We start from the raw sequence: 21,944 nt of genomic DNA, 5'->3' as shown, positions 1-21,944 counted from the left end.
TCTTTCACTGCACATCACCCCCAGTTATAATGATGACAACCAGTCTATCCATTCAATGACCTCTTTTGAGGACCGCCCCTCAGGTTGCACCCAAGCCGTACAACATTGTGAAGAATACAGGCGTCGATCCACTGTTTTCCACCTCCCTTATACTGGACCTTTTGTGCCTTCGGGTGTGATCGGGAGGAAGGTTGTGGAGCCTGGAGGCTTTGGGCCCGTCGTCGTCTGATCACGTTCTTTGCATCGTTGTCTTGTCCGCGGCATGGTACTGCTATACTTGGCTTGTGTTGGTTTCCTAATGCTGAGCTGCTTATCCGTCTTGGGTGACAGTTCGGTGGGAGGGGCCAACAGGGGATGGGATGAATTAACCGGCTTGACTGAATACTATTATGCTTCTACTTTTACTTGCAATTGTGAAGCTATTTGTGCTCGTTTTGCTCCTTCTGGTCTTTTTGGACTTTTGCTGACAGCATTCAAAGCTTTGCCTAGGTCTGCACCTCAGAATACATAGTATATGGTTTAATGCATGTGCATGATCGCACAACTTCACATAAGAAAAGGACTTGTTTGTAGTAAATAGATGCATGTAGTCGAGTAATGGAGATTGTGTACCTTCCCAGGGGCCATCAGGGCGAATTCCTAGCCCCATTTGCTGAGAGATGAGGGTGTATCTAGTATGTTAGTGTTCCTCTCGAGTATATTTTTCCGATGCGTGCTAGAACTGATACACTAAAGATGGGAGTAGATGGTTGAAGTTACTTTGGAAGTCCTTGCGTTGGAGATTTGGACTTGGTAGTCTTCTCATATACGAGATCCATGAAGATAGACACTTTTTTACCTTTGATATTTTGCAGCATTGCCAGTAGTTTTACGTCTTGGAAAATAAAGTCAATGATCACAAGCAAAGCAATAGATTTCTCCTAAAGCTATGTACGAAGAAGTGGAGAAGAAAACAGTAGCCAGCTCCCAAAAAGCAAGACATACGGAGTATGAAAATCACCACTACCACCCACTCAACCCCTGAAATCTAAGTAAACAAAACCATCATGGGAATCATTAACTTGAACCTCGCATGATCCTTTGCATGCAAGGCAAGGAAAGCAAAACAGGACAACTCCTTCTTCAAAACATGATTTTCTTAGTTGTGACATCTTTCTTTATTTTGATTGTTTTTGTGATTTTGATTTTTTGACTGTAAGCATCAATCGTCAAGCGCCAAATCCGCTTGGGATTGACGCATGTCATTCAACCCAATTCGTCTTCTGCCATCATAAATGTATGGCTGGGTTTCTGCCTCGAGGAATTATACCTTGCCCTCCTCGAGTGGTGTCGTCGTCCCATTGGATCTTGACATGCTGTAGGGAGCCTGCATCACCGGCAAGTTAGCTTCGGTCCAAAAACCACATTTCAGCCCGTAGTCCGATACTTACGAGAACTTTCTTGGCATTGCAGATTCTCCAAGCCAGATTTCGCACGTTGCCATCGGCCTTTACAACATCGGGTGCTAACTCGATACCAAACCTGTGTGACGAAGGGGTTAGCGAACGATACATAATTGGAGGAATCATAAGAAAAAGGAACTTACATCTGGTGGACAGCAAAGACAACACGCTTGGCAAACTTGCCATCCCGTTCAACAAGGCTACCGAACTGCTCATCAACAGTCTCCGGAGCGATTTCAGGATCACGGTCGAAACAGTTACGAACGAGGGGTAACAAGGCATTCTCCACAGCCGATTCCATGAAAACACCACTATCAGTGATAGTTTCATCCTCATCCGACCGGCGAATACGGATTTCAAATGGTCTCGAGATAGCCATGACATTGTGCATACCGTTGTGGTGGTAGCGGAGTTCGAAGACACCCTGGGTCCAGAAGAGCTTGTCACCAGAAAGAACGATCTCACCAGACGCGAACTCGCAGGGGTCCTGGCCCGGACGGTCGGACGACGGGATAACAACATCACTAGTAAGGATACCCTTTTCGCAAGTCGAGTTGTCGTATGCGCCTTCGTTGGTTGCGACCCAGCGGCCTTGCGATGACACGCGAGTGACCTCTCGCGAGGTATTGTCTGTGACCCGGTAAAGACCAATCCAATCCTTCTTACTGTGATGGAGTGGGGCAGTCCATTTGACCTTGATCGGGGCGCCGTATTCAAATGTCAAGTCCTTAAGATCACCACGGCGGTCCAGGGGCATGCGTGCGTTTGCGCCTTCGCGACCCTTGTTCTTTTCGCTCTCCTCAAAGGACAGAGCACTGGTACCTTCAACCGACAGGGAATAATCGCGAACATCGAATCCAGCCAGGTCTGCGTCAATTCGGGAGATGGTGACACGAGCAGGGTACTTCTGGAAGAGAGCAGTGGTATCTTTAACGAATGTGTTAACTCCTGCGGCGAGTTTGGGCCGGGCGTTGTCAAGTATCTCCTCAATGAACTCGAAGGAATCGTCGAACATCTTGTCAACACTTCCGTGCAATTGCTTGAGAGAGGGTGGCAGGGAACGCTTCAGACTCTTAACAAGACCCGCATCCTGGCGAAGGCTACGACCGTACAGCTTCTGCATGTGAGGACGTTCGACAAATTGAATGAAAGCTAGACTCAGGATGTGGCTCAGCAAGGCGAGGAAAATTACGGCTCCGCTACTGGTGATGAGAACAGCACCCCACACGCCTGCCAGACCTAGAACACGCTCTGGGTTGTTGAGGAAACGATAAATGCCGTTGTATGTGAGCTTTGGAGAATCATCGAAGAAGAAGTCACCGTAGAACCAGCCAAATTCGCCGAGAGAATCGTAGATGCTGACTGAAGTCCAGATTTGCAGACTGATCAGGCCAGCTCCAAGCACGTGTCGGAACAGAACTAGACCATAGCCCCAATCGGCCGGGAATGTGTACATCTTCCACACGGCAGCAATAAAGCTAGAGTAGCACAAGACCATGCTGAGATGATAAGTGCCCTTCCATTGGTTCCACGCTTCCTGCGGCGTGTCACCATACTTGACAAAGTGCCTTGTCCATGATTTGGAGTTGGATTGATTCCGAAGGATATATCCAATGCCTACGGAATACCAGATTCTGGAAGCGGCGGCGAGGAACACAAACAAGAACTGATACCCTGGTGTAGAGGGTGTCAATGTTGTAATAGAGAATACAAGAAGTTGAACCAGTATGATCGATGAATCCGTGGTTCTATACAAATCCAGGTTGTGCAGCCCCAGGAGGTTGTGAACGGACTGGGGCGGATTGACAGAATACGAAGATGTCGCGTTGGGAGCCTGGTCTTCAGACGGGGTTGGCGCTGTCGGAGTGTCTAGATCGGTGGGCAAGCTGGAAGAAGAACCCGCATAGGTAGAGCGCTTTCTGGGTGGTGGCGGGTTATAAGTCTTGTCGATGTGCGGGTTCTCCACCAGAACAAGGAAAGCGAATTGTGCTGCATGGGCAATGATTGAGATGAGCAACACTTTATAGCTGGCTGCCATCAGAGAGATTCCGTAGTAGCCCGCATAGCCAACCGAGTACATGGGGTGAGGTGCCATTTCAAACACGCCATCAAAAGTCAATTCTTGATCAATGAGGTAGAAGAAATCACCCCAATACCATGCATAGTCCTTCACCACTCGATGCGCATCCAGTTTGACCCAGAGGTTAAACAGCACTAACACGATGCCTGCGGTCCATCGAAGAACAGTCATGAGAATACTCTCGTCAACGGGTTGGTGGCCACAAGCTATGGCGAAAAGACAGTAGGAAGTGAAGTCACACATGAGAATCAAGTCCACAAGACGCCTAAAGACAAGCCAGGTGTTGTATTCAATTGGAGCATTGTCGAACGAGTAATCCTGCGGGACCTTGGTCTCCAGTTCCCGTTTGAGCCAATTATATAATGTGGGGTGGGGGTTTTCCCCAGTGGCTGGGTTGACAAAGATTTTGGTCTTCTCGGCCCATCGAATCATCGTCTTGTGGTGCGACTGGTTGTGAAGCAGCCACCCAATTCCTGCATTATAAGCCAGACGCCAGAAGAGGTAGGTGGCTGCAAAGACCGGGATTTTGGCACCCGCGGGGAGGGCCCAGAGAAACAGAATATGACCCGCCAATAGAACTAAAACCACAAGATCACCAAAGTTCTTTGGCTCAGACGGCAAAAGCAGCTGAGAGACCATATCATGAGTCTGGGGGACAGTGAACACTGAAGGACCCGGTTAGCAGCGGGCTCTCGACAAAACATGAAGGAAGAATGGTTTGGTGCATCCATTTAAGTCAATTGCAAACATAATTAACATATAACAAGCTTACCTGTTCCATCAGGAGTTCTCCCAAAGGTCTTCAATTCTTTACCATCTTTGTCTTTGACCTCCACTTCGCCGACGGCTGTTAAAGCCTCGCGACCGACTGTTGAATCGACGCGTATATTTCTCTCACGTAGCCCATCAATATCTTGATGGGCCCCTGTTGAAAGGCCTTGATCCATGGTGTGCCACTTTACAAGGGTGTTGAGAGAGAGAAAACTGTTGAGACGGAATGTGACGACAGAAGCATGTGATAATCGAAAAAGCGGAACTATGCTTAGTCAGTAGAAACGGACACGAGGTCTTTCAGGGCTGCTTGATGATTTGTCCTCTGTGTCCAAGGTTTTTTTGTTCCTGACAATGGGAGGTCCCTCTCTCTCTTTTTTTTTTCTTTCTGAGAGACAAAGAGAAGAAATTACCGAGGAGACCAATTATTATTTATATCAATTCCGATAAAGAGTGGAACCGTTGAGACTTGCGAGTTCTCAAGAAATGCGGGCCTCCGAATGGAGCGGAAGGGGAAAGAAATGGGGCCTAAGTGGCTTTAGTCCGCTTCTTCGCTAGAGATGTGTTGGGAAATACCCTTGTCTAGTTCGATTTCGGATAGGCTTTGCGACACCCATGTCTCATGTCTATCCATTCCTCTCTTGCCCATGGCTATATACACTTGATCAACAGCGGGGTATTGTGCAATGCGGTAAGTGCGGCATCTTATACGGTGTACATAGTGCCACGCGATAGCACATACCTTGTGCACTTACCGCCTGTGTTGATAGGATGCGTATCTCATTTCCGGAGCTCAAGCCCCCAATACTTTGTATATAAAATGCATTGTGATCGTGTCCGCATGTTCCACGGACGAATTAGATGATCCACGGCCGTGGAGTACTTGACATCATCCAATAATTCAAATCCCTGGTTGTTGATCAGAGCCAGAATTGAAAACCCCCTGTTGCGATGTACAGGCACCGTTAATGTCAATGCGTGCAAGATTGATAATAATGGATACTCATAATAGTGCACTGCCTACTCCGTACCTGTATTAATTTTACTACAACGTATGTGGTATATGCAACAGGGATGATCAAATCCAAGCTGCAGCCCAAAATCCCCGCTTCTTGTCTTAGTGGTGTGCTAGATGCAGCCTTTCAAGCTGTTCCACTGGGCCACGTCCATCCGGCTGCAGCGGAGGCGCTAGATCAAAGCTCTGGTCCCCCTAGTTAAGTGCTGACAGGGCCCGGGATTATTTTCACCCTGTGGAGTTACTTATTGTTTGAGTGGTTTTCATATCTCCACGGGTAGAACTTGCATACACTAGAATGTAGGTAGAACCTGATTAGGCATATAAATTAGCGATAGGTACTCTAGCATCCTTCGGGGTTTGAAAGTCTCTTTCAGCTTTGTGGGGCCCATTTCAATCTCATTACATGAAGCTCAATTAACTCAAAGACTCAAAGCCCCGGCCTATACTCCGTACTGTAACACGTTGATGGAGTCGATGCCAAGGTTGCCGCCTCGTTACATAAGCCAACTACGAAGCCAACTACGCGACAGCCCTTGAAGCCTCTGTTCTCGTATTTCTTCTTTTCTAGGTATCAGAAAGCTCACTTACAAGGAAGATGAATGTATTCAAAATATGGGTGAGATGGCGACCTCTCAACCCGAGTGAGGCCGAAAAGGGAGAAATCCAGCGGGAATATGGCCAACATCATAACAATCCACAGTCATGCATCTCTATTACTTCACCTTTACAAGCTAAAGCGCTTTCTACCCGAGGAAAACACTGGAAGAGTGGATTCTCATTTGATGGGATCATTGAATATGATGATAACAACCACTTGGTATTCAACCGTGTCGTTGCACCAATCATCCCACAAGTTCTGGAGGGCAAGTCTTGCAACTTCTTTGCATACGGCCACTCAGGTAGTGGCAAATCTCACACCATGATTGGCTACGACTTTGAGCATGCCAATGAGTTTGGGCTTTGTTTAGCTGCTGCGCAGCAACTCAGCGCTGTACTAAAAGACATCAACATGGAGGACAGCAACTATCAATTCGGCATTGGGCTTCGTGTGTTTGAACTACGGAAAAATATTGCTTTCGATCTCCTTAATGAGAGGAATGAGTGTTTTGTCCGCGAGGGATCTGATGGCCGGGTCTACATCCGTGGCGAAACAGAAATGTTGGAAAATGGCAAAGTGAGAGTCCGACCAATTGCTACGAAGGCTTGTTGGAGCTTCGAAGAGCTGCATCAGGAGCTGCAAAAAGGCCTGAAACACCGCAAGACTGCGACTTCGACAATGCACGATCAAAGCTCACGCACGCATGCCGTGATCGAACTAGAAATCATCACCAAGGATCTTCTCGATGCGCGTGATCAAGTGGTTGAGCGACAATCTGAGCTTGTTCCTGTGGGGAAACATGCAACAGATGTTTATATTGAGGAACAATCTCGCGCGATTGTCCAAACTGAAGAGGGGAAATTCGTTCCAAATCCTGATTATCAAGTAGATCAAGCACGTGTCGATGCCGCAGAAGCCAAAAAGGCCGAGTTTGAATCTCGCGTGAAAGAAGCGGACGAGCATGAATCTGGGGTCTTTGCAACTACCGCTCAAACACATCGATGTATTGGTGGGAAGCTTGTGTTCGTAGATCTGGCCGGTGCTGAGTTCCTTTTCAGCACGACTGGGTCTGCGCTCAAACAAACCCCCCAAGAGAAGCAGGAAGGAAGGCAGATAAATACCGACCTTCTCGCGTTGAAAGAAGTGATCCGAGCCCGATCGAGCAAGAAGTCCCGTATCCCATACCGTTCCTCTCCACTGACTATGGTGCTACGGGAGCATTTCGAGGCATCAACCGATACTCATTCAGCCATGATATTGACTGTCTCGCCGGAAGCCAATCAGTATAACGCAACGACAAATACATTGAAATATGGAGATCTAGTTGGCTTGGCAAATGGACATAAGCAATAGATATGTATGCATCATGCATACATGTTATTGTTATAGAGGTTGGCTTCTCTCCAACCATGCCTCGTATTTCATTTGATTTGCCCATTCACTGTACACTACACCTACTCCAGTATTTTATAGATATAGAAAAATTATTTATGTTTTCTAAGATATGTTAGTTCAATAGTAGAATAGCATAGCAATAGTCCAATAAAATGAAATATTTCACTGTCGACTTTTATACACTCCGACACCGCAGATATGCCTTGCCCCGCCAATCGCGGCGGGTTTTTAGTCATCCCCGCTTATCAAGCATCAATCCGCCACCGGACTTTGAATTTCTCTGTTTCTTGCGACTGACATAATATCTTCTTGTTTTCTATTTGCTCTCATTTCAATTGTCACACAGAGCAGCAATCTAAAATGGCGCCCTACGTGGAGGAGTCCAGGGAGGAATCTCTAGCAGTATCATCCAAGGTCACGCCCAGCCTTGTCGCACCGGAACCAGGTATGTATGCGCAGAATCATTGACACAATACACACACTAACTCTCCATAGAACACTGCCCCGGTCCTGAGTCTGAGCAGGCTGGCCAAGGTGATGCCTGTACCGGTTGCCCAAACCAGCAGATCTGCGCCACTGCGCCCAAAGGTCCCGACCCCGACATTCCAATCATCACCGAACGACTCTCCCAAATACGACACAAGATCTTAGTCCTCTCCGGAAAGGGAGGAGTCGGCAAATCTACGTTCTCAACCCTCCTCGCGCACGCCTTCGCCGCAAACCCCGACTCCACCGTCGGCATCATGGACACCGATATCTGCGGGCCGTCAATCCCCAAGATGATGGGCGTGGAGTCGGAGACTATTCACATCAGCAATGCCGGCTGGAGTCCCGTCTGGGTGACAGATAACCTGGGCGCGATGAGCGTGCAGTTTATGCTGCCTAACCGGGACGACGCGGTGATCTGGCGCGGGCCCAAGAAGAACGGACTGATCAAGCAATTCCTCAAGGATGTGGACTGGGGTCTACTGGATTACTTGATTGTTGATACGCCTCCTGGAACCTCGGATGAGCATCTATCTGTCAACTCTTTGCTGAAGGAGTCTGGCGTTGACGGTGCTGTTGTCGTGACTACCCCGCAGGAGGTCTCCCTACTGGATGTTCGCAAGGAAGTCGATTTCTGCCGCAAGGCTGGCATTAAGGTGTTGGGTTTGGTAGAGAATATGTCTGGGTTTGTCTGTCCTAACTGCACCCACGAGTCGCAAATATTCCGAGCGACAACTGGTGGGGGTCGCCGGCTGGCCAAGAAAATGGGCATTCCTTTCCTAGGTGCTGTGCCTCTGGATCCCCGTGTTGGCATGGCATGCGACTTCGGCGAGAGCTTTGTGGATAACTTCCCGGACAGTCCCGCTTCTAAGGCAATCAAGCGCGTTGTGCGCTTGGTGGGACAAGCGGTTGGAGAGAATCCGGATGATGTTCTCCCAGAGGACATGATTGATTAAGGCGCTCTTTCATTTTTTTTGGCTTTTTTACACAGCGCGGTGCATATGGATAAAATTTCTGCGGAATACCTCGGCGTTTGGGACATACATAACATAAACATGACTTGATACGATTGGCTAAAATAGCAAAGAAACACGTGCATATTCATCACAAATTCAGATCCACCTCACAAGTAATCAGTTTTCTTACCCCTTAGTAGGCTGCATATACCAAAGCCAATTGATCGACTTCGTCCTCGGCTTGTCCCATGAAACCCACGACCGCAAAGCCATCAGGGGCAGTGAAGGTCTGACAGTCAGTAGTTGAGGTACCCGCCTCCAAGGATCTACCAGTGCTGGTAGTAGCCTTGATATAAAAGTTGCGGGTGTTGTTATTATACTTCCCAGTGCAGAGCTCCGTCTCGGTCCAGTACTCTTCGGAGTTCAGGGTAAGAGAGACCTTGTTGCCACCAGTTCCTCCATGGCTAAACGAAGTGCCATCATTCAGCTTCAAAGCAACAGCATCCAGTCTGTTCGCACCACTAAAAGTGATCTCAGAAACAACAGGCGACTCAGGAACGCTCGGCAGATCATTGAACCACAGTCCATGGGGGCCACCGGAGAACTGACTTTGTCGCAGCGTAGGCGAAAGCGACCAGGTGAAGTTCACAAGGACCGGGTTGTGATCCGATAGAATTTGGCCGAAATAATCGGAACCAGTGTTGGTGAACAATCCACCGTTATACAGGAAGCTCTCTGCATTGAGGTCCACAAGGTCAGACCCACGGTACAGCACTTTGTCAACTGTCTCGCAGGTCTGCACAGTAGACGGGTTTTCGCATAGCAAAGCCTCTGCTCCAGCAGTGGGATAGACACCACCCTTCGCAAGGTCGACCCAGGCATCTGAGAGGCCATTCTGAGACTTGAGGACACGGAGGGCCGTGTCATCGGCACGGGTGTACCGACTGTTTGTATCACCCATGATCACGACAGCATTACCAACGGACCAGGTGTCGATGTAATCAGCGACTTGCTGCAAGTTGGAGTTTCGGGCAACTTCATCTTCTGGCTCGGTGCTTGGTGGGAGTCAGTCCTTGGATCAACTATAATGGGGTAATGTTTTACTCACCCAGCGTCGGTGTGAACGTTGTAGAAGTCGATATAGACTCCCTCAGCCGGGTTCCAACGCATGAATGTGGCACCCTTAGGGGTCAAACAGTCGGCGCCGGATGCATTAGAGCATTTGTTCCATTTCACGCGTGTGAAATCGACCCAGTTGTGGTTGGAGATAGTGTTCAGACCACTTCCGATGGCTGCGCCGCCAGATGTAGCGGTCCGGTAGGGGTGATTGTCTGCATCATAGATGTAGGCGTGATAGTTGAAATCCTAGAGCGGGGTTAGATCAATTGATATGTTAGGGAGACGGGATGGAGCGGTACCTCCTGCATATTGATGATATCGTAACCATACTTAGCAAAGTAGGTGCCGATCTGCTTGGAATTATCGGTCTTTGAGCCATTAACATCATTGCCGTTGAAGATTGCTGGCAAACCAGCGACGTTGAAGCTCATCGCGGTGAATTCGCCGCTTGATGCAGCTGCGCTGGCTAGTGCCGGCAGGAGAACGCTGGGGAGGATGGTCTTCATCTTGAAGGATCTAGTTGAACAGTTATTTTGATGGTAACTTGTATAGTTATAGATGTTTGTTGGTCCTGATCATACCTGATAGGAGTCTGTGTAAATCCACCAATTTTTAAAGAGGACGAGGCTACCACGGCTGTTCAGGGATGTAGATCCTAAAACAATGGAATGGGATGAAGATGATAGTTTCTAGAGTAATTGAAGAAATATATATACCTAGTCTGCATCAATTCAACTGAATAATTTATTCACGAGCTTTGATGAGCGACGTGCAGTTCTGCGCCAAGGAAAACCGGTAGAAGATACACTAATGCCACATGTGTAGTTGATTGGCAATGATTGGCAGTGTGGTTCCCCCATTTCTCTCCTATATTTTGGCAGGGGAAGCTTCGGAGAAATCGGCGTGCAGAAGTACCTACTATCAAATCAAGCTTAGCGGTAGAGCCCACGTTTTTGTGGTAGCAGTCTTAGCTTATTTTCACGTTAATATACTTGGAGCATAATATGTTAAACAATAACCATGAACATGTTTGATTCGAAGAAATATCCCGCAATTAGACTTCAGGGTGTCTTAGTGTTTAAATCAAGGCCCAACGATAGCTCAAAAGGTGATATCCATCTAAGGTCAAATATGTTGTATAATATCGTAGGCAACAATAGCAGATAGCAGAACGATAATACCCTGGGTCCGGAGCTGGTTAGAATAAAGTATCTATCGGACTATTATTCAATGATCTCTCCCATGTTGTATATCGTTTAGCCTAAAATGTGCCAATCTCGAATTTCTAAAACAGTTAGCTTTCACCATTCGAGCCGGTAGACTTCATGACATCGGTATTCTCGACTACTTCGTCTACGCTGTCATGTTAGTTGGCAACGTTCTCTTTGTGCACAATTATCTATGTAATTGCTGTTCTTGTCGCACTTGTTGTTCTCTCTGCTCTCATTGTGCTTAGTGTCTTCGACTTCAACTTCTTTGTCCATTTCTTAGTGTCCACTTGGGACCGTGATCTCAGCTCCCTTACTATCATTCTCTCCCTTGTTCGAGTGCTGATATTTTTGTAACTCTTTGTGCATAATGGTTCTGTTTTTGTCCTCTTTGTATGTAGTTGAAAGCGATACTCATGGTCAAGTATGCGCCACCTCCTCAGCTCACATCTATATAATTCTCGGCCTCTCCGAGTATCGTACAGACAAGTACAAGTTCATCATTGAATATTTCGTTCAATATTCCATTCAATACTCAATACTTTAGTTTTTTATTATACATTTCGATCCAATCAAATATATTTACAAATATGCCTGGTTGTTGTCCCTGGAACTGTTTCAATATCTGTCGTCGCCGCAACAGATCGCCCGGTTTTGGCCCTCAGTCTCCCAGTGACGAGGAAGCTGCTATAGAGCTACAAACTATACCTCCCCCTCCTCCCCCTCTCGGCAATGACGCATCCACCGAGGATGGCAACATTGACCTTAATGTTTATCAGTACGGTCAACGCCAAATGTGGGGAGAGTTGCGACAAAGATGGATCGATGATCCAAATGAGCCTAACTGCACAGTCCAACCACCAGATTTCGAATATAGATCCTTGGCCCATACTAAACGCCGGTCCGAAAGATGGATAGTAAAATTCGACCGCTGGATTCCACGACCCCCGGCCCTTTCTGCTGATCTCGAGAATTGCGGCCTCCCTGTAGGCAGTGAAGATTACCATGAAGCCAAACTCACAAAGCAGTCGAGCCGTCCGAGCCCTAGAAGAGGAACAACCGGAATTAACATCCATCATATTGCAGCTGCGAGGGGAGTTATTATCCTTAGAAATGTTGACCGGTACGATGGACCTTGGTGGAGTCAAGTCGCCCTTGCACAGTACGATGTTCACTTTGGCCGGAATGACTTGAGACATATATACCTCGAGAATGTTATTAACGTGGATACCAGGGACTTTATACAGACACTTTGGGCTGAAACTCAACCAGCCAATTCCCCAAGGTTTCAACTAAATCCAGAAGCAGGAAACCAGGTGTCTTGGGAGTTTGATACCCCCGGATATAAGGCTATTCTAGGCACAGAGCTTGGGAAGGGAGTGGCTGCTATTGTTGTGTCGGCATTCAACAGAGGTTCACGTCGTATCGCCAGAGTCGTTGTCTGGAGGGCGACTATCATGCAGATACGGTTTGATATTGAACCCAGAGGCCATTGAGACAAGTGCAGCGCAGACAGGTGTGTACTTGTAGGACTTGTGTATTCATTTAACAAAAAACCACTCCCGCTGTTCAATCGCCCTCATTCTGAATACTTATGATTTAGTTGTTTATGCATTTTGTTTTCAGTTGAGCTGTATTCATTTCATAAAGTGTTTCGAAATACCAAAATATAGATTTCTTTTCATTTTCTCACTAACTATTCAGTAAATCTAGATAACAAATATTTTGAAGATTAAATTCAACATAGAAGTATAGAATCCGGTCAACGGCAAGGCAGGAACTGGGAAGCCACTAGTAAAGTGAGCATCTTTCTGTTTTGCTAGCTTCTGTGAAATCTTGTCACTTCATTTTTAACTTATTAATAACGAACTGAAGAACCAACTTTAAAGATTAAGCTCTATAGTACATAAGCATAAGAGTTTTCCCCAATATTACCGTCTGCTGCATCTTCCATTCCTTCCAACTCCGGCAAACCTTAGAATTTCAATCTATGCCTCGATCAAATAACCCTATTTTCCTACATATCACAAGCATTTCTTTTCGCCTTTTATTGCAGTTTGAAATTATATGTATTGAAAAGATTGGATATTTCGGGAAAAGAAGTGGCCAAGACCCGTGGACAAGGTCTCCACACTCATGACTTTTATGCGGGGATGTACTCCGTATATGTCAATATACAGGATGTCTCCAACAAATATCTCATCTACATTTAATTTAAAGCTTCAAATGCCTCGGACAGAATAGTCCTGGTATTCCTTCTAAACTGTAGAGTAATTGCAGCATTTTCAAGGTCAATGTATATAACCCTCTAGTAGGTCTGACCCACCCAGATCGAATGATGTCATATAGCATCAAGACTGGGCAGAACCAGATGGAAAAGAAGACCTGCTCTCTTAAATTCTCCATACGCCCGGAAGAGAGTTCCAATTTGATTTTCAAACACCTTTCCCCATCTCCAACATCTGCAAAGTTGCAAATCTATCCAAAGTTACATCTCTACCATTCTATCTAAACTCACCTCACCTACATCATCACCATGTCATTCATCACCTCTATCCGTGCCTCCTCTCGCCAAGCTATCCGATCCAACTTCGCCGTGCCAGCTTCCACATTCCACTACTCCGCAGTCCGGAGCTTGAAAGAGGATGATAGAAGTCAGTATACCACCAGCTACTCCCAGCCATATATACTAACTAAAAGCAGACCGCGAGGACCTCTCCAACTACTACGAATCCAAGAAGCAAGAAGTCCTTAAGGAGAGCAAATTGGGCAAGGGGAAGTGGACGGCTGAGCTGGCTAGTAACAGCGAAGCCGATGTAAGCATTGTCCCCCCCACTTGAAGTCCATATTCCATCAGAGCTAATATGTTTGATTGATTTAGGTGAAGGCGGATCGCGGCGAGTTAGATGGTGAAGTCTCTTTCCAGGAGTTGCAGAAGAAAACGAAACATGTTGAGGTCAAGGGCAACTAAGCAATACGTGAAAACTATCGGCTCTTTTTGTAACTTTCGATCACGATCTTCTTTTATTCCTGTGTATTTTACTGGGCCAGTCTGAGGATGAGACTGTTAGGGAGTCTGTTGTGGGGATTTAATTCGAGTTTATCGCATTCGTCAATGGCAATTGATACTACACACTTTTTCTGAGCAGATAATTGGATATGGGAAGGTGGTGATCAAGTGTAGGCTTGTAGATGTCCACAGCTGGTATAATCAAGAATCCAATCCGGAGTCTAGGAGCGACTCAATTGCCTCAACGCCTCGAGCCACTGTGAGAAGGAAAGAAAAACATCAGGAGAATCAATCGTCCTGTATTGCGTAAAGGTGTAAACGCCCGCTCGCCACAGAAAAGTAAAAATTAATAGCAATAAAAGAACAGCCTCCAATCATCCACCCGTATCGGGGTATCATTTCAGGATCACGATCAAGATGACCAGAATAATGATCAATCCGATGATAGTCATCATGCTCCAGTTCTCACCCGCCTTTCGACGGATCTTATCTACCCGCCGTCTTGCACTGTTCAATCGGGTCTGATGACGCTCGACATCCCCATCCATTCCATCGAGAAGTTGAACATGGCCATCCAGCTCATCCCCAATCTGAATACTCAGCTGGTGCTGTCTGCCTATTGATTCACCCAGTCGATCTAGCTGGTCATCCTGATCGCGCATGGTTTGAGCATGGTGATCGTAAATCTGCTGGTTATCCATGTCTGACTGGTCCAGTCGCGGCGATGGCTCATCACGATATGGGCGGAAGAGGTTGTTGCGGTTGCGCTCATCTTCTTCGTCAATCTCATCTTGCACGGCTGCCGCTGCGGCGGAGCTGTCCATGAAGCGGACGGATTTGGAAGGTGGATGTTGTGGGATTGGCTGCTTGAGATCGGGGGTGGCGGATTTCGACGCCTGCGTCGTGTTGTTGTCCAATGGCTCGCCATCCGTGCCGTAGAACTGGACCGACAGATCTTTGTATTGAGCTTGGAGGGGTTCAAGTTGGTCTTTCAGGGCGGCCGCGCCTGCGCTGTCGTGAGAGTTGGCTAGCCGGATTTGTTCAGCTTCCAGGGCTCCTATGCTCTCTCGAAGAGACTCGAGAGATCCAGAGATCTCCCCATCTTGGGAATTGGGCTCGAGATTGAGTGAGATTGCCCTTTCGCGCTCCAGAAGGGATAATTTGATGTGATCGGCGAGTAGGAATAGCTGGGAAGGGTTCGTCATGATGAGGTGTGTGAGGTCAAAATGTCGGGCTGTTGAGGTATATAAATCTTAGGCGTTTGGACGGTCAATACGGAGAAAGACCTCCGATCAGCCAAGCAAGATAAAGTTAGGAGAGTTGGAATGTTTACGAGGTTGAAGGTAGAGATGGTCAGACGAGGATTCGCAAGCGGAGGCAGCAGTGCGGATCAACCGCTTTCCGCTTTTTGCCTCCCCTTGATCTCCCCCCCGCAATCATCCCGCCTTCTCTTCAGCTCGGAGATCTTAAGATGTTTATGTCTTACAAGCGTTTCCTTCCGATCGCTCAGATTGTTTTCTGAATGTCATCCTTATGGATCTGGACTATTCACTCTATCTCGGTATCTAGCGCAACTGCATGAACCCGCGCACTGATTCCGCATTCCAAGGAAGCAACAAACATAGGGAATAAAACCCTGTTCGTACCTTGCATATATTTTTGGACCTCGCGATAGGCTTGAAGTCCGCGCAACATGAATTTACAAGACTTCCTAGCCATGGAGGAAAGCCGCGACCGCGACGAGCTAATTGACCTCCGCAGCCTTGATCTCGTCTCCGAATACGACTCGCATCTGATGTGCCCGATCTGCCACTGTCCTTTCGTTGAACCTGTTCGTCTACAATGCGACCATGTGTTCTGCGGAAGTTGCCTCAGTTCGGCTATCACCGCATTCCGCTCGGCCGACTCAGACGAGTTTCCGTGTCCTTCTTGCCGAAATCCCACCCAGATGGTGTCAGCTAGCGTGCCCCGCCTGCTTATCAACATGTGCGACGAGATCCGAGTGCGATGCCCATTGATAACGGAGGGCTGTCAAGAGATAATACCCCGAGGCCATGTCCAGTCGCATGTGGAGAAGTACTGTGGGTACCGGCTATTGCCGTGTCCGGATGATTTATGCGATCATATGACACGAAGTAAGGATGTTGGGATGGACCAGAAGTGTATTCATAGAGTGCGGCGGTGCTCTCATTGCGAGGAAGATGTCCTAGAGCATGAATACGAGGTTAGTTACCTTTTTGAATTTCCTGGAAACCATATATGCGCTGACCGGAAACACCTATGCTAGGAGCATGAGAAAGAGCTTTGTCCAGTTCTTGAGGTCACATGTGTCGACTGCGAGACAGTGGTCACTAGAGCGGCCTTGCGGGAGCATATTGAATCATGTCCAGAGGTTGCAATTCCCTGCACAGCATCCAAATACGCATGTCCAGTTAAGATCCGACGAGCAGATATTGCAGCACATGAGCAAAACTGCCCTATAGTCGCAATGGGCCCATACTTTGAAACGCAAAATACCCGCCTCAAGTCCCTCGAATCAAGTATGCGACATCTACAGCAGCGGAATGAGATATTCGAAGACGGGCTTGCAAACATCCGGTCTACTCTTATCGAATCCACACGTTTGGGTTCGGGCAGTAATAGCAGCGGACAATCTACCCAGTCTGACCGAGAACAACAATCCTCCGCTCGCGTGGACGTTCACACAGATGATCCTGCAGATATCGCTGCGAGTGTATTTTCATCCAATGCTACGACCTATCTACTCTCGCTGCACGAATCTCTCCGAGAAGAGGTCAGCCAACTTTCGCATGCTATCACAGATCTAGATGCTCGCGCCAGCATGGCTATCATGAATGAATCCATGCGCATCAAGGAGGACATGGCCCATACGAATGCGGCAGTCAACAGCGTTCGCATGCAGGTCCAATGGCTTATGGACCCTCGTCTTCACCAGGGGACGCGGGGAGGGGCTGTTCGCACCAACTCTGCGGAGAATGAAGGAACGCGGACGCAATTGGCATCTTCGGTGGCTGGGCCGAGCCATACTGTTGGTCAGTCCCTAGGGCCCATTCGGCCTAGGCGTCCCAGTGACAGTGGACGGGAGGGAACAAAGCTGTGAAAATTTGCTTGGGTGCATGGGGGCGCTGCATTTCCCCATCTGATGCAAAAAGGGTTCGGGCTTTTGTGTATATCTTAGAGCGGTATGACTGATGATTGCGATGTCCTGGTGTAGGGCCGTATTGTACATAGTTGTTGACTGAGATAGACGGCTCTAGTTAGTTGCATTAATAAACTTTGTTTTTTCCAATAAGTGATATTAAGAAAACTTACTCTTCGGATCTAAATATATATTGCTCAGATGTCAACAGAAAACAACTCGAAAAAAGAAATGTTCCAAGACGACTCTATAGCACGGATGAACATGGGAGAAATCTTCCAATATGATATCTACACCTTATTGGTCACCAGACACGGCGAAGCTTTGAAAAAGAAAGAGGCATATGATATATCTTCTATGTCTTGCATACACAAATTGCAAAATGAAAAGAGCAAAAAAAGAAATCTCAGGTTTGGTTTTTAGGAATAGCCGAACGCGGGGGTCGAACCCGCAGCCTTAAGATTAAGAGTCTTACGCTCTACCGATTGAGCTAGCCCGGCCGGGCTGTTGTAAGGAGTAGCAAACTAACAATTCATAAAGCAAATTACCAAATGATTCCCTCCCCCTAACAACATTGGGGTATCAAGGTAAGTTGTGATTCAAAGCAAGTCTGGTTCATGAAAAGATGAATTCGAAATATTTCCTGGCTTCTCAGTCTCTGGTATTTTGGGTACTGCCCGGTCGCTTAGTGGCTATGTCACTTAGGGCCGCGCAGTTACAGTAGATTAAAAAGAGGAGAACGATGAAGGGAAAGACGAAGGAAAAAGAAAGCTGAAAAAAAAAAGAAATAAACAAAGAAAGGTCAATACATGCAGAAATATGCAAGGGAGAAGAGGGGAGAGCAGACGTATACTTCAACGACAGGGATTGGTGGAAAAATGTCGGTAAAAAAGGAAACATCTGAGTGTGTTGTATACACAAAGAAAGTCAGTTGTACTTGAGTTAGAATCTACAAACATTCATAGTGCATGCATACGTATTTTGCTACAGATTCCAATAGTTCAGGTCAATTAAATTGGCCAACCCAATACCTAGCGGAAGTCAATATGTCGGCGCCTAGGAGTGAGGTCTACATACTCCTACACAAGACATCATCCCTACGCCAACTCAACGTTCCAGACCGAGTCACAGAAATGTACCAGCATTATTTTTATATACAAAAGTACTACCTTCAAGAGAAAAGTGGCTGAATGTATCGAGCAATCCTATCGTGTATCTGCAACCCTGGGCCGGGAATGCTGCGCCAGCGAGATCAACCTCTCAACAAAAGCCTGTGTCAAATAAAGCGGCGGGAAAATCCGACCGTCATCCGTCGGTCTGTTGAGGTGAGCCAACAGCCCAGCGATATCCTCCAAGGTCTTGAGATCCCTTGTGAAAGTAGGCGAAGTTGGAACCGTGATAAGATACCAGAAGACCGAGAAAACGGCCGTGAGGAGAAACTGCGCATGAAGCCTGGAATACGAAAGAAAGTCAGATTAGCGTGTATAAGCAGGAAAAAGGCACAGTGTCCCTTACCAGAATGTATGCTCGTTGACGAATTGGCGAACTCGCCAGATGTAGATCAACGAAGACCTTGCAGCTTCAAAGCACAGCTCTGCGCTAGATGGGAGAGGTGACCAGCTCTGCGGGGAAGTTATCCTGGAAGAGCTACTCGCCCCATGGATCTTTCCAAGGCAATAGTAATATTCCAAATGAATATTCACACCGCGGATACTGAGGTCGTGGAACAGATAGTCCGGTGCGCTCTCGGTAGCGAACACATCTGGCCGGCAATCGACGGGATACCCCAGATTCAGGTCGCTCAGTTCTTGATCCAATTCACGGATATGCTGAAGGCGTCTGGCTTCCGGTAGTGTCTCACTGTGCGCCGAATAAAGTAACCGGAAGATCTTGGATTTGAGCACAGAAAAGCGGAGGTCTGAGGGGAAAAGAAGCTCCTTGGATGACAAGGGCTTCATGTAGAAGTGGCGGGCTGATGTTTCCTGGGAGTATGTTGTAGGCAGATCCAGGTCGCAATCGGCATCATTTATCAAGGGTGGCTGGGATTTTCGGATAGAGAATTCTTTGTCGACGGCATAGCAATGCCAGAACAAAGCTCGGAGATGTTGGCTACGCTGGTCTGTTCTGTGTATCTCATTGGGGGTTTGTATTCTGTTGGCCCCGAGGTTATAGATGAGCTGCACTGCGATGCCAAGAAGTAGTTCTGCTGATTGCGGTCTGCCAAGAGGGGCGATATAGAGCATCTATGGCCACATATGTATAAGCTTCTGAGACATCTGAGACATGGGATCCACCTTGAGAGTGTCGGGTACTCCGTACACGAAGCACTTACTAATATTGTAACCGCTTCCAAGGTTCTCAAATCAGGGGGCTCCAGTAACATTTCAGGAAGGAGTGTTAGCGCTGCTTGTAAATAAGCATCCGGTTCAGCACCAGCGAAAGTTCGCTCATGGCGGTGGATATGGGTGATCATTGCCGCAAAAGCAACTAGACAAGCCCGATTCGCGGCTCGAGTCATGTTCGGAGGCCGGTCTAAGACATTTGCATTGAGTAGAATCTGCGCAGCCTCAACATCGATAATTGGAAATATAGAATAGAGCCCATTTCTATCAAAATAATCCAAACACTGTTGGACTAGAACCGACTCTGGCCATTTGATCCCAATCACTTTCTTTGTCGATTTGAGCTGTTGTGAATTGAAAGATTGGGTAACCTCATGAGCAAAATCATCCACATTGAATATGGAACCTGTCTGCTGCTGAATGACAGAGTAAAAAGCTGCCCTTTGAGTCGAAAGAGCACTCCCGAGTCCACAATATGAGATGTGCCATTGGAAAGCTGCCAACGCGGTATCGAAATCACGGGTATCGGGCAAATACGATAAAGATTCCTGGGCGAGGGGTCTGGGTGACACTGGAGAAGAGCCTCTGCTCGGAGAAGGAATAGCTAGCCGTTTGTGGCCATGTCTTGTGGATTCTTTAAGTCCGAGCAGGGTCGTCTCTAATTCCCGAACCCGAGCTTTGGCGTCGGCAAGCTCTCTGTGTACCCGTAAGCGATTGGTAAAAGAGGGGCCCAATGATATAATAGAGTCTTACTGTCGGGTGCTTTTCCGATGTTGGGATATAGGTTGGGAGAAAGTACATGGTAATCCTGCAATATGACAATTCTCGCAGGCTGGTTGGTTTCTATCACAGCGGATCTGTGGAATCGGATTAGGGGCTGTCACACAGGCAGTGTGGATATTTATTACCTTTCGGCGTCGACATAGGTCGCATGCGCTACGCCCTTTTCCGCCCCGTGGGCCAGTAGCATCATCCATAAAGTATTATCGCAATCCTCCTTACGTGTCAAGAAGCCTTTTCGGTCATCATAGGGGCGGCAATTGTGACTGGAGCTCGGAGTAAGAGCTTCTTGATCACCGCTGAATCATCAAGCTTTTTCATCGGAGCCTATGCACAAAAAAATCCACTTTGCTATCAACCACTGAGATCGACGGAATTGAAGGCCAGACCTTTTTAGGAGTGCGGCACTAACCTAGGGGAACGGCAAATGAGTAAGATGAGTAAGCAGTTTGGTACTCCAGCCAGCTCCGATGGACTTGACCTTCAACGACATTAAATGTGGAGTGTTAGTGTTTGGCTCTCTTGAGATACGGCTTTTCATATGTAAGTTTTGCATTCGAGTTCTAAAGGATAGCCCGAAGTTCTCTAGTCTGTTGCTGGATTTTATATGAGCTACATTGTGTCTTAAATAGGAAATGGGGAAAAAATCGAAGGTATCCATATTGTATACATAGATAGTATTTAAAAACAACAAAGCAAGAGAAAAATACTAAATATACTAAATTAGACCGAAAAAATGGAAGCCAAATACGATATGTACTCTGTACACATTCCGCCCAGCTTCATTGCCAGTAGTATCCCCTTCTCTCCTTGCATACCCACAAACCCCAAATCAAGTAGACGAAACCAAGTCGAGACTGAAAATACCATCCCACTTGCACTGTTCTTTAGGATATTCCTGCTTCTCGCATTTCCACAAGTCGCCATTCACCGTTGACCGCCCAGTCTCAGAGCCGTCTGCGCGGGACACTCCCAAATCGATGTTTTCAATATCATAGATTCCATTTGGGAGGTGGAGCTGGTATGCCTTGTCGGAGCAATTGTAGGTCTTGTTTCCAGCCATACCAATTGACCTGTATGAAAGTTAGCCTTATTTATGCCTCTTGGCTTTGGATCTATAGGGCTAAACAAAGAGAAGAAAGCTGGAAGATAGATTGAGACATACCAGTAAGCAGAACAAGTGGTATCTATGTTTGTGTTTGGGTCTTTGACAGCAAAAGAGATCAAGCAGGTTGTTGGGAGGCTTGTGCTATAGATGCCTGCGTTGAGATTTGTAAGTTGTAGTGGCTCTAGGACGGGCACCATAGGGCTGGGCGCAGCGAGCGTATAGCTGGCAGTCGCTAGGACGAGAGCGGGCAGTGAAAAGGTCTTCATTTTGCTAGACTAATATTTGTTGTTTTGTTGCTTTGGAATTGATATTAGATTCCTTGCTGCCGTTAGAGAGTATACTCTTGGTGTTGACGACCCTCTTATACTTCAAGTCCCCAGTACATGTAGCTACCTGTTAAAAATATACTTGCTGAAGAGCTCAGCTGAGAATACGAACACGAGAAACAGACACGTAAGATCCAAACAATTA

General features: G+C 47.2%; 10 protein-coding genes across 10 annotated transcripts; 5 read left to right on the top strand and 5 right to left on the bottom strand.

Moving 5' to 3' along the window:
- Positions 1 to 1,303: 1,303 nt before the first annotated feature.
- Positions 1,304 to 4,469, bottom strand: N7479_011090 (phosphatidylethanolamine N-methyltransferase; the record flags this gene model as incomplete). Its single annotated transcript, XM_057258781.1, has 4 exons — positions 1,304 to 1,366; positions 1,431 to 1,521; positions 1,586 to 4,187; positions 4,295 to 4,469. The coding sequence occupies 4 exons, from the start codon at positions 4,467 to 4,469 to the stop codon at positions 1,304 to 1,306; spliced, it is 2,931 nt and encodes a 976-aa protein (XP_057106239.1).
- Positions 4,470 to 5,906: 1,437 nt separating this feature from the next.
- On the top strand, positions 5,907 to 7,262 carry N7479_011089 (kinesin family protein; the record flags this gene model as incomplete). Its single annotated transcript, XM_057258780.1, has 1 exon — positions 5,907 to 7,262. The coding sequence occupies one exon, from the start codon at positions 5,907 to 5,909 to the stop codon at positions 7,260 to 7,262; it is 1,356 nt and encodes a 451-aa protein (XP_057106238.1).
- A 402-nt stretch (positions 7,263 to 7,664) lies between these two features.
- Positions 7,665 to 8,746, top strand: nbp35 (Fe-S cluster-binding ATPase; the record flags this gene model as incomplete). Its single annotated transcript, XM_057258779.1, has 2 exons — positions 7,665 to 7,749; positions 7,800 to 8,746. The coding sequence occupies 2 exons, from the start codon at positions 7,665 to 7,667 to the stop codon at positions 8,744 to 8,746; spliced, it is 1,032 nt and encodes a 343-aa protein (XP_057106237.1).
- Positions 8,747 to 8,939: 193 nt separating this feature from the next.
- N7479_011087 (endonuclease/exonuclease/phosphatase family protein) lies at positions 8,940 to 10,371 on the bottom strand (the record flags this gene model as incomplete). Its single annotated transcript, XM_057258778.1, has 3 exons — positions 8,940 to 9,801; positions 9,855 to 10,111; positions 10,165 to 10,371. 3 exons carry the CDS (start codon positions 10,369 to 10,371, stop codon positions 8,940 to 8,942), a joined length of 1,326 nt encoding a protein of 441 aa, XP_057106236.1.
- A 1,292-nt stretch (positions 10,372 to 11,663) lies between these two features.
- Positions 11,664 to 12,569, top strand: N7479_011086 (uncharacterized protein; the record flags this gene model as incomplete). The annotated part of the gene is made up of 1 exon (XM_057258777.1): positions 11,664 to 12,569. One exon carries the CDS (start codon positions 11,664 to 11,666, stop codon positions 12,567 to 12,569), a length of 906 nt encoding a protein of 301 aa, XP_057106235.1.
- Positions 12,570 to 13,609: 1,040 nt separating this feature from the next.
- Positions 13,610 to 14,044, top strand: N7479_011085 (uncharacterized protein; the record flags this gene model as incomplete). The annotated part of the gene is made up of 3 exons (XM_057258776.1): positions 13,610 to 13,727; positions 13,777 to 13,889; positions 13,955 to 14,044. 3 exons carry the CDS (start codon positions 13,610 to 13,612, stop codon positions 14,042 to 14,044), a joined length of 321 nt encoding a protein of 106 aa, XP_057106234.1.
- A 434-nt stretch (positions 14,045 to 14,478) lies between these two features.
- On the bottom strand, positions 14,479 to 15,288 carry N7479_011084 (syntaxin family protein; the record flags this gene model as incomplete). Its single annotated transcript, XM_057258775.1, has 1 exon — positions 14,479 to 15,288. The coding sequence occupies one exon, from the start codon at positions 15,286 to 15,288 to the stop codon at positions 14,479 to 14,481; it is 810 nt and encodes a 269-aa protein (XP_057106233.1).
- Positions 15,289 to 15,776: 488 nt separating this feature from the next.
- On the top strand, positions 15,777 to 17,204 carry N7479_011083 (uncharacterized protein; the record flags this gene model as incomplete). Its single annotated transcript, XM_057258774.1, has 2 exons — positions 15,777 to 16,307; positions 16,371 to 17,204. 2 exons carry the CDS (start codon positions 15,777 to 15,779, stop codon positions 17,202 to 17,204), a joined length of 1,365 nt encoding a protein of 454 aa, XP_057106232.1.
- A 1,244-nt stretch (positions 17,205 to 18,448) lies between these two features.
- Positions 18,449 to 20,597, bottom strand: N7479_011082 (fungal specific transcription factor domain-containing protein; the record flags this gene model as incomplete). Its single annotated transcript, XM_057258773.1, has 4 exons — positions 18,449 to 18,695; positions 18,759 to 19,486; positions 19,576 to 20,281; positions 20,494 to 20,597. Coding segments are annotated over 4 exons (1,785 nt in total), but the record flags the coding sequence as incomplete, so codon positions are not given.
- A 600-nt stretch (positions 20,598 to 21,197) lies between these two features.
- On the bottom strand, positions 21,198 to 21,739 carry N7479_011081 (uncharacterized protein; the record flags this gene model as incomplete). Its single annotated transcript, XM_057258772.1, has 2 exons — positions 21,198 to 21,438; positions 21,531 to 21,739. The coding sequence occupies 2 exons, from the start codon at positions 21,737 to 21,739 to the stop codon at positions 21,198 to 21,200; spliced, it is 450 nt and encodes a 149-aa protein (XP_057106230.1).
- Positions 21,740 to 21,944: the final 205 nt, after the last annotated feature.

The sequence above is a fragment of the Penicillium vulpinum genome (genome assembly GCF_028829585.1).
Source record: "Penicillium vulpinum strain IBT 29486 chromosome Unknown utg000004l_segment0_segment0, whole genome shotgun sequence".
In the NCBI taxonomy this organism is placed as follows: Eukaryota; Fungi; Ascomycota; class Eurotiomycetes; order Eurotiales; family Aspergillaceae; genus Penicillium; species Penicillium vulpinum.
This window is presented reverse-complemented; position numbering and strand designations above follow the sequence as displayed.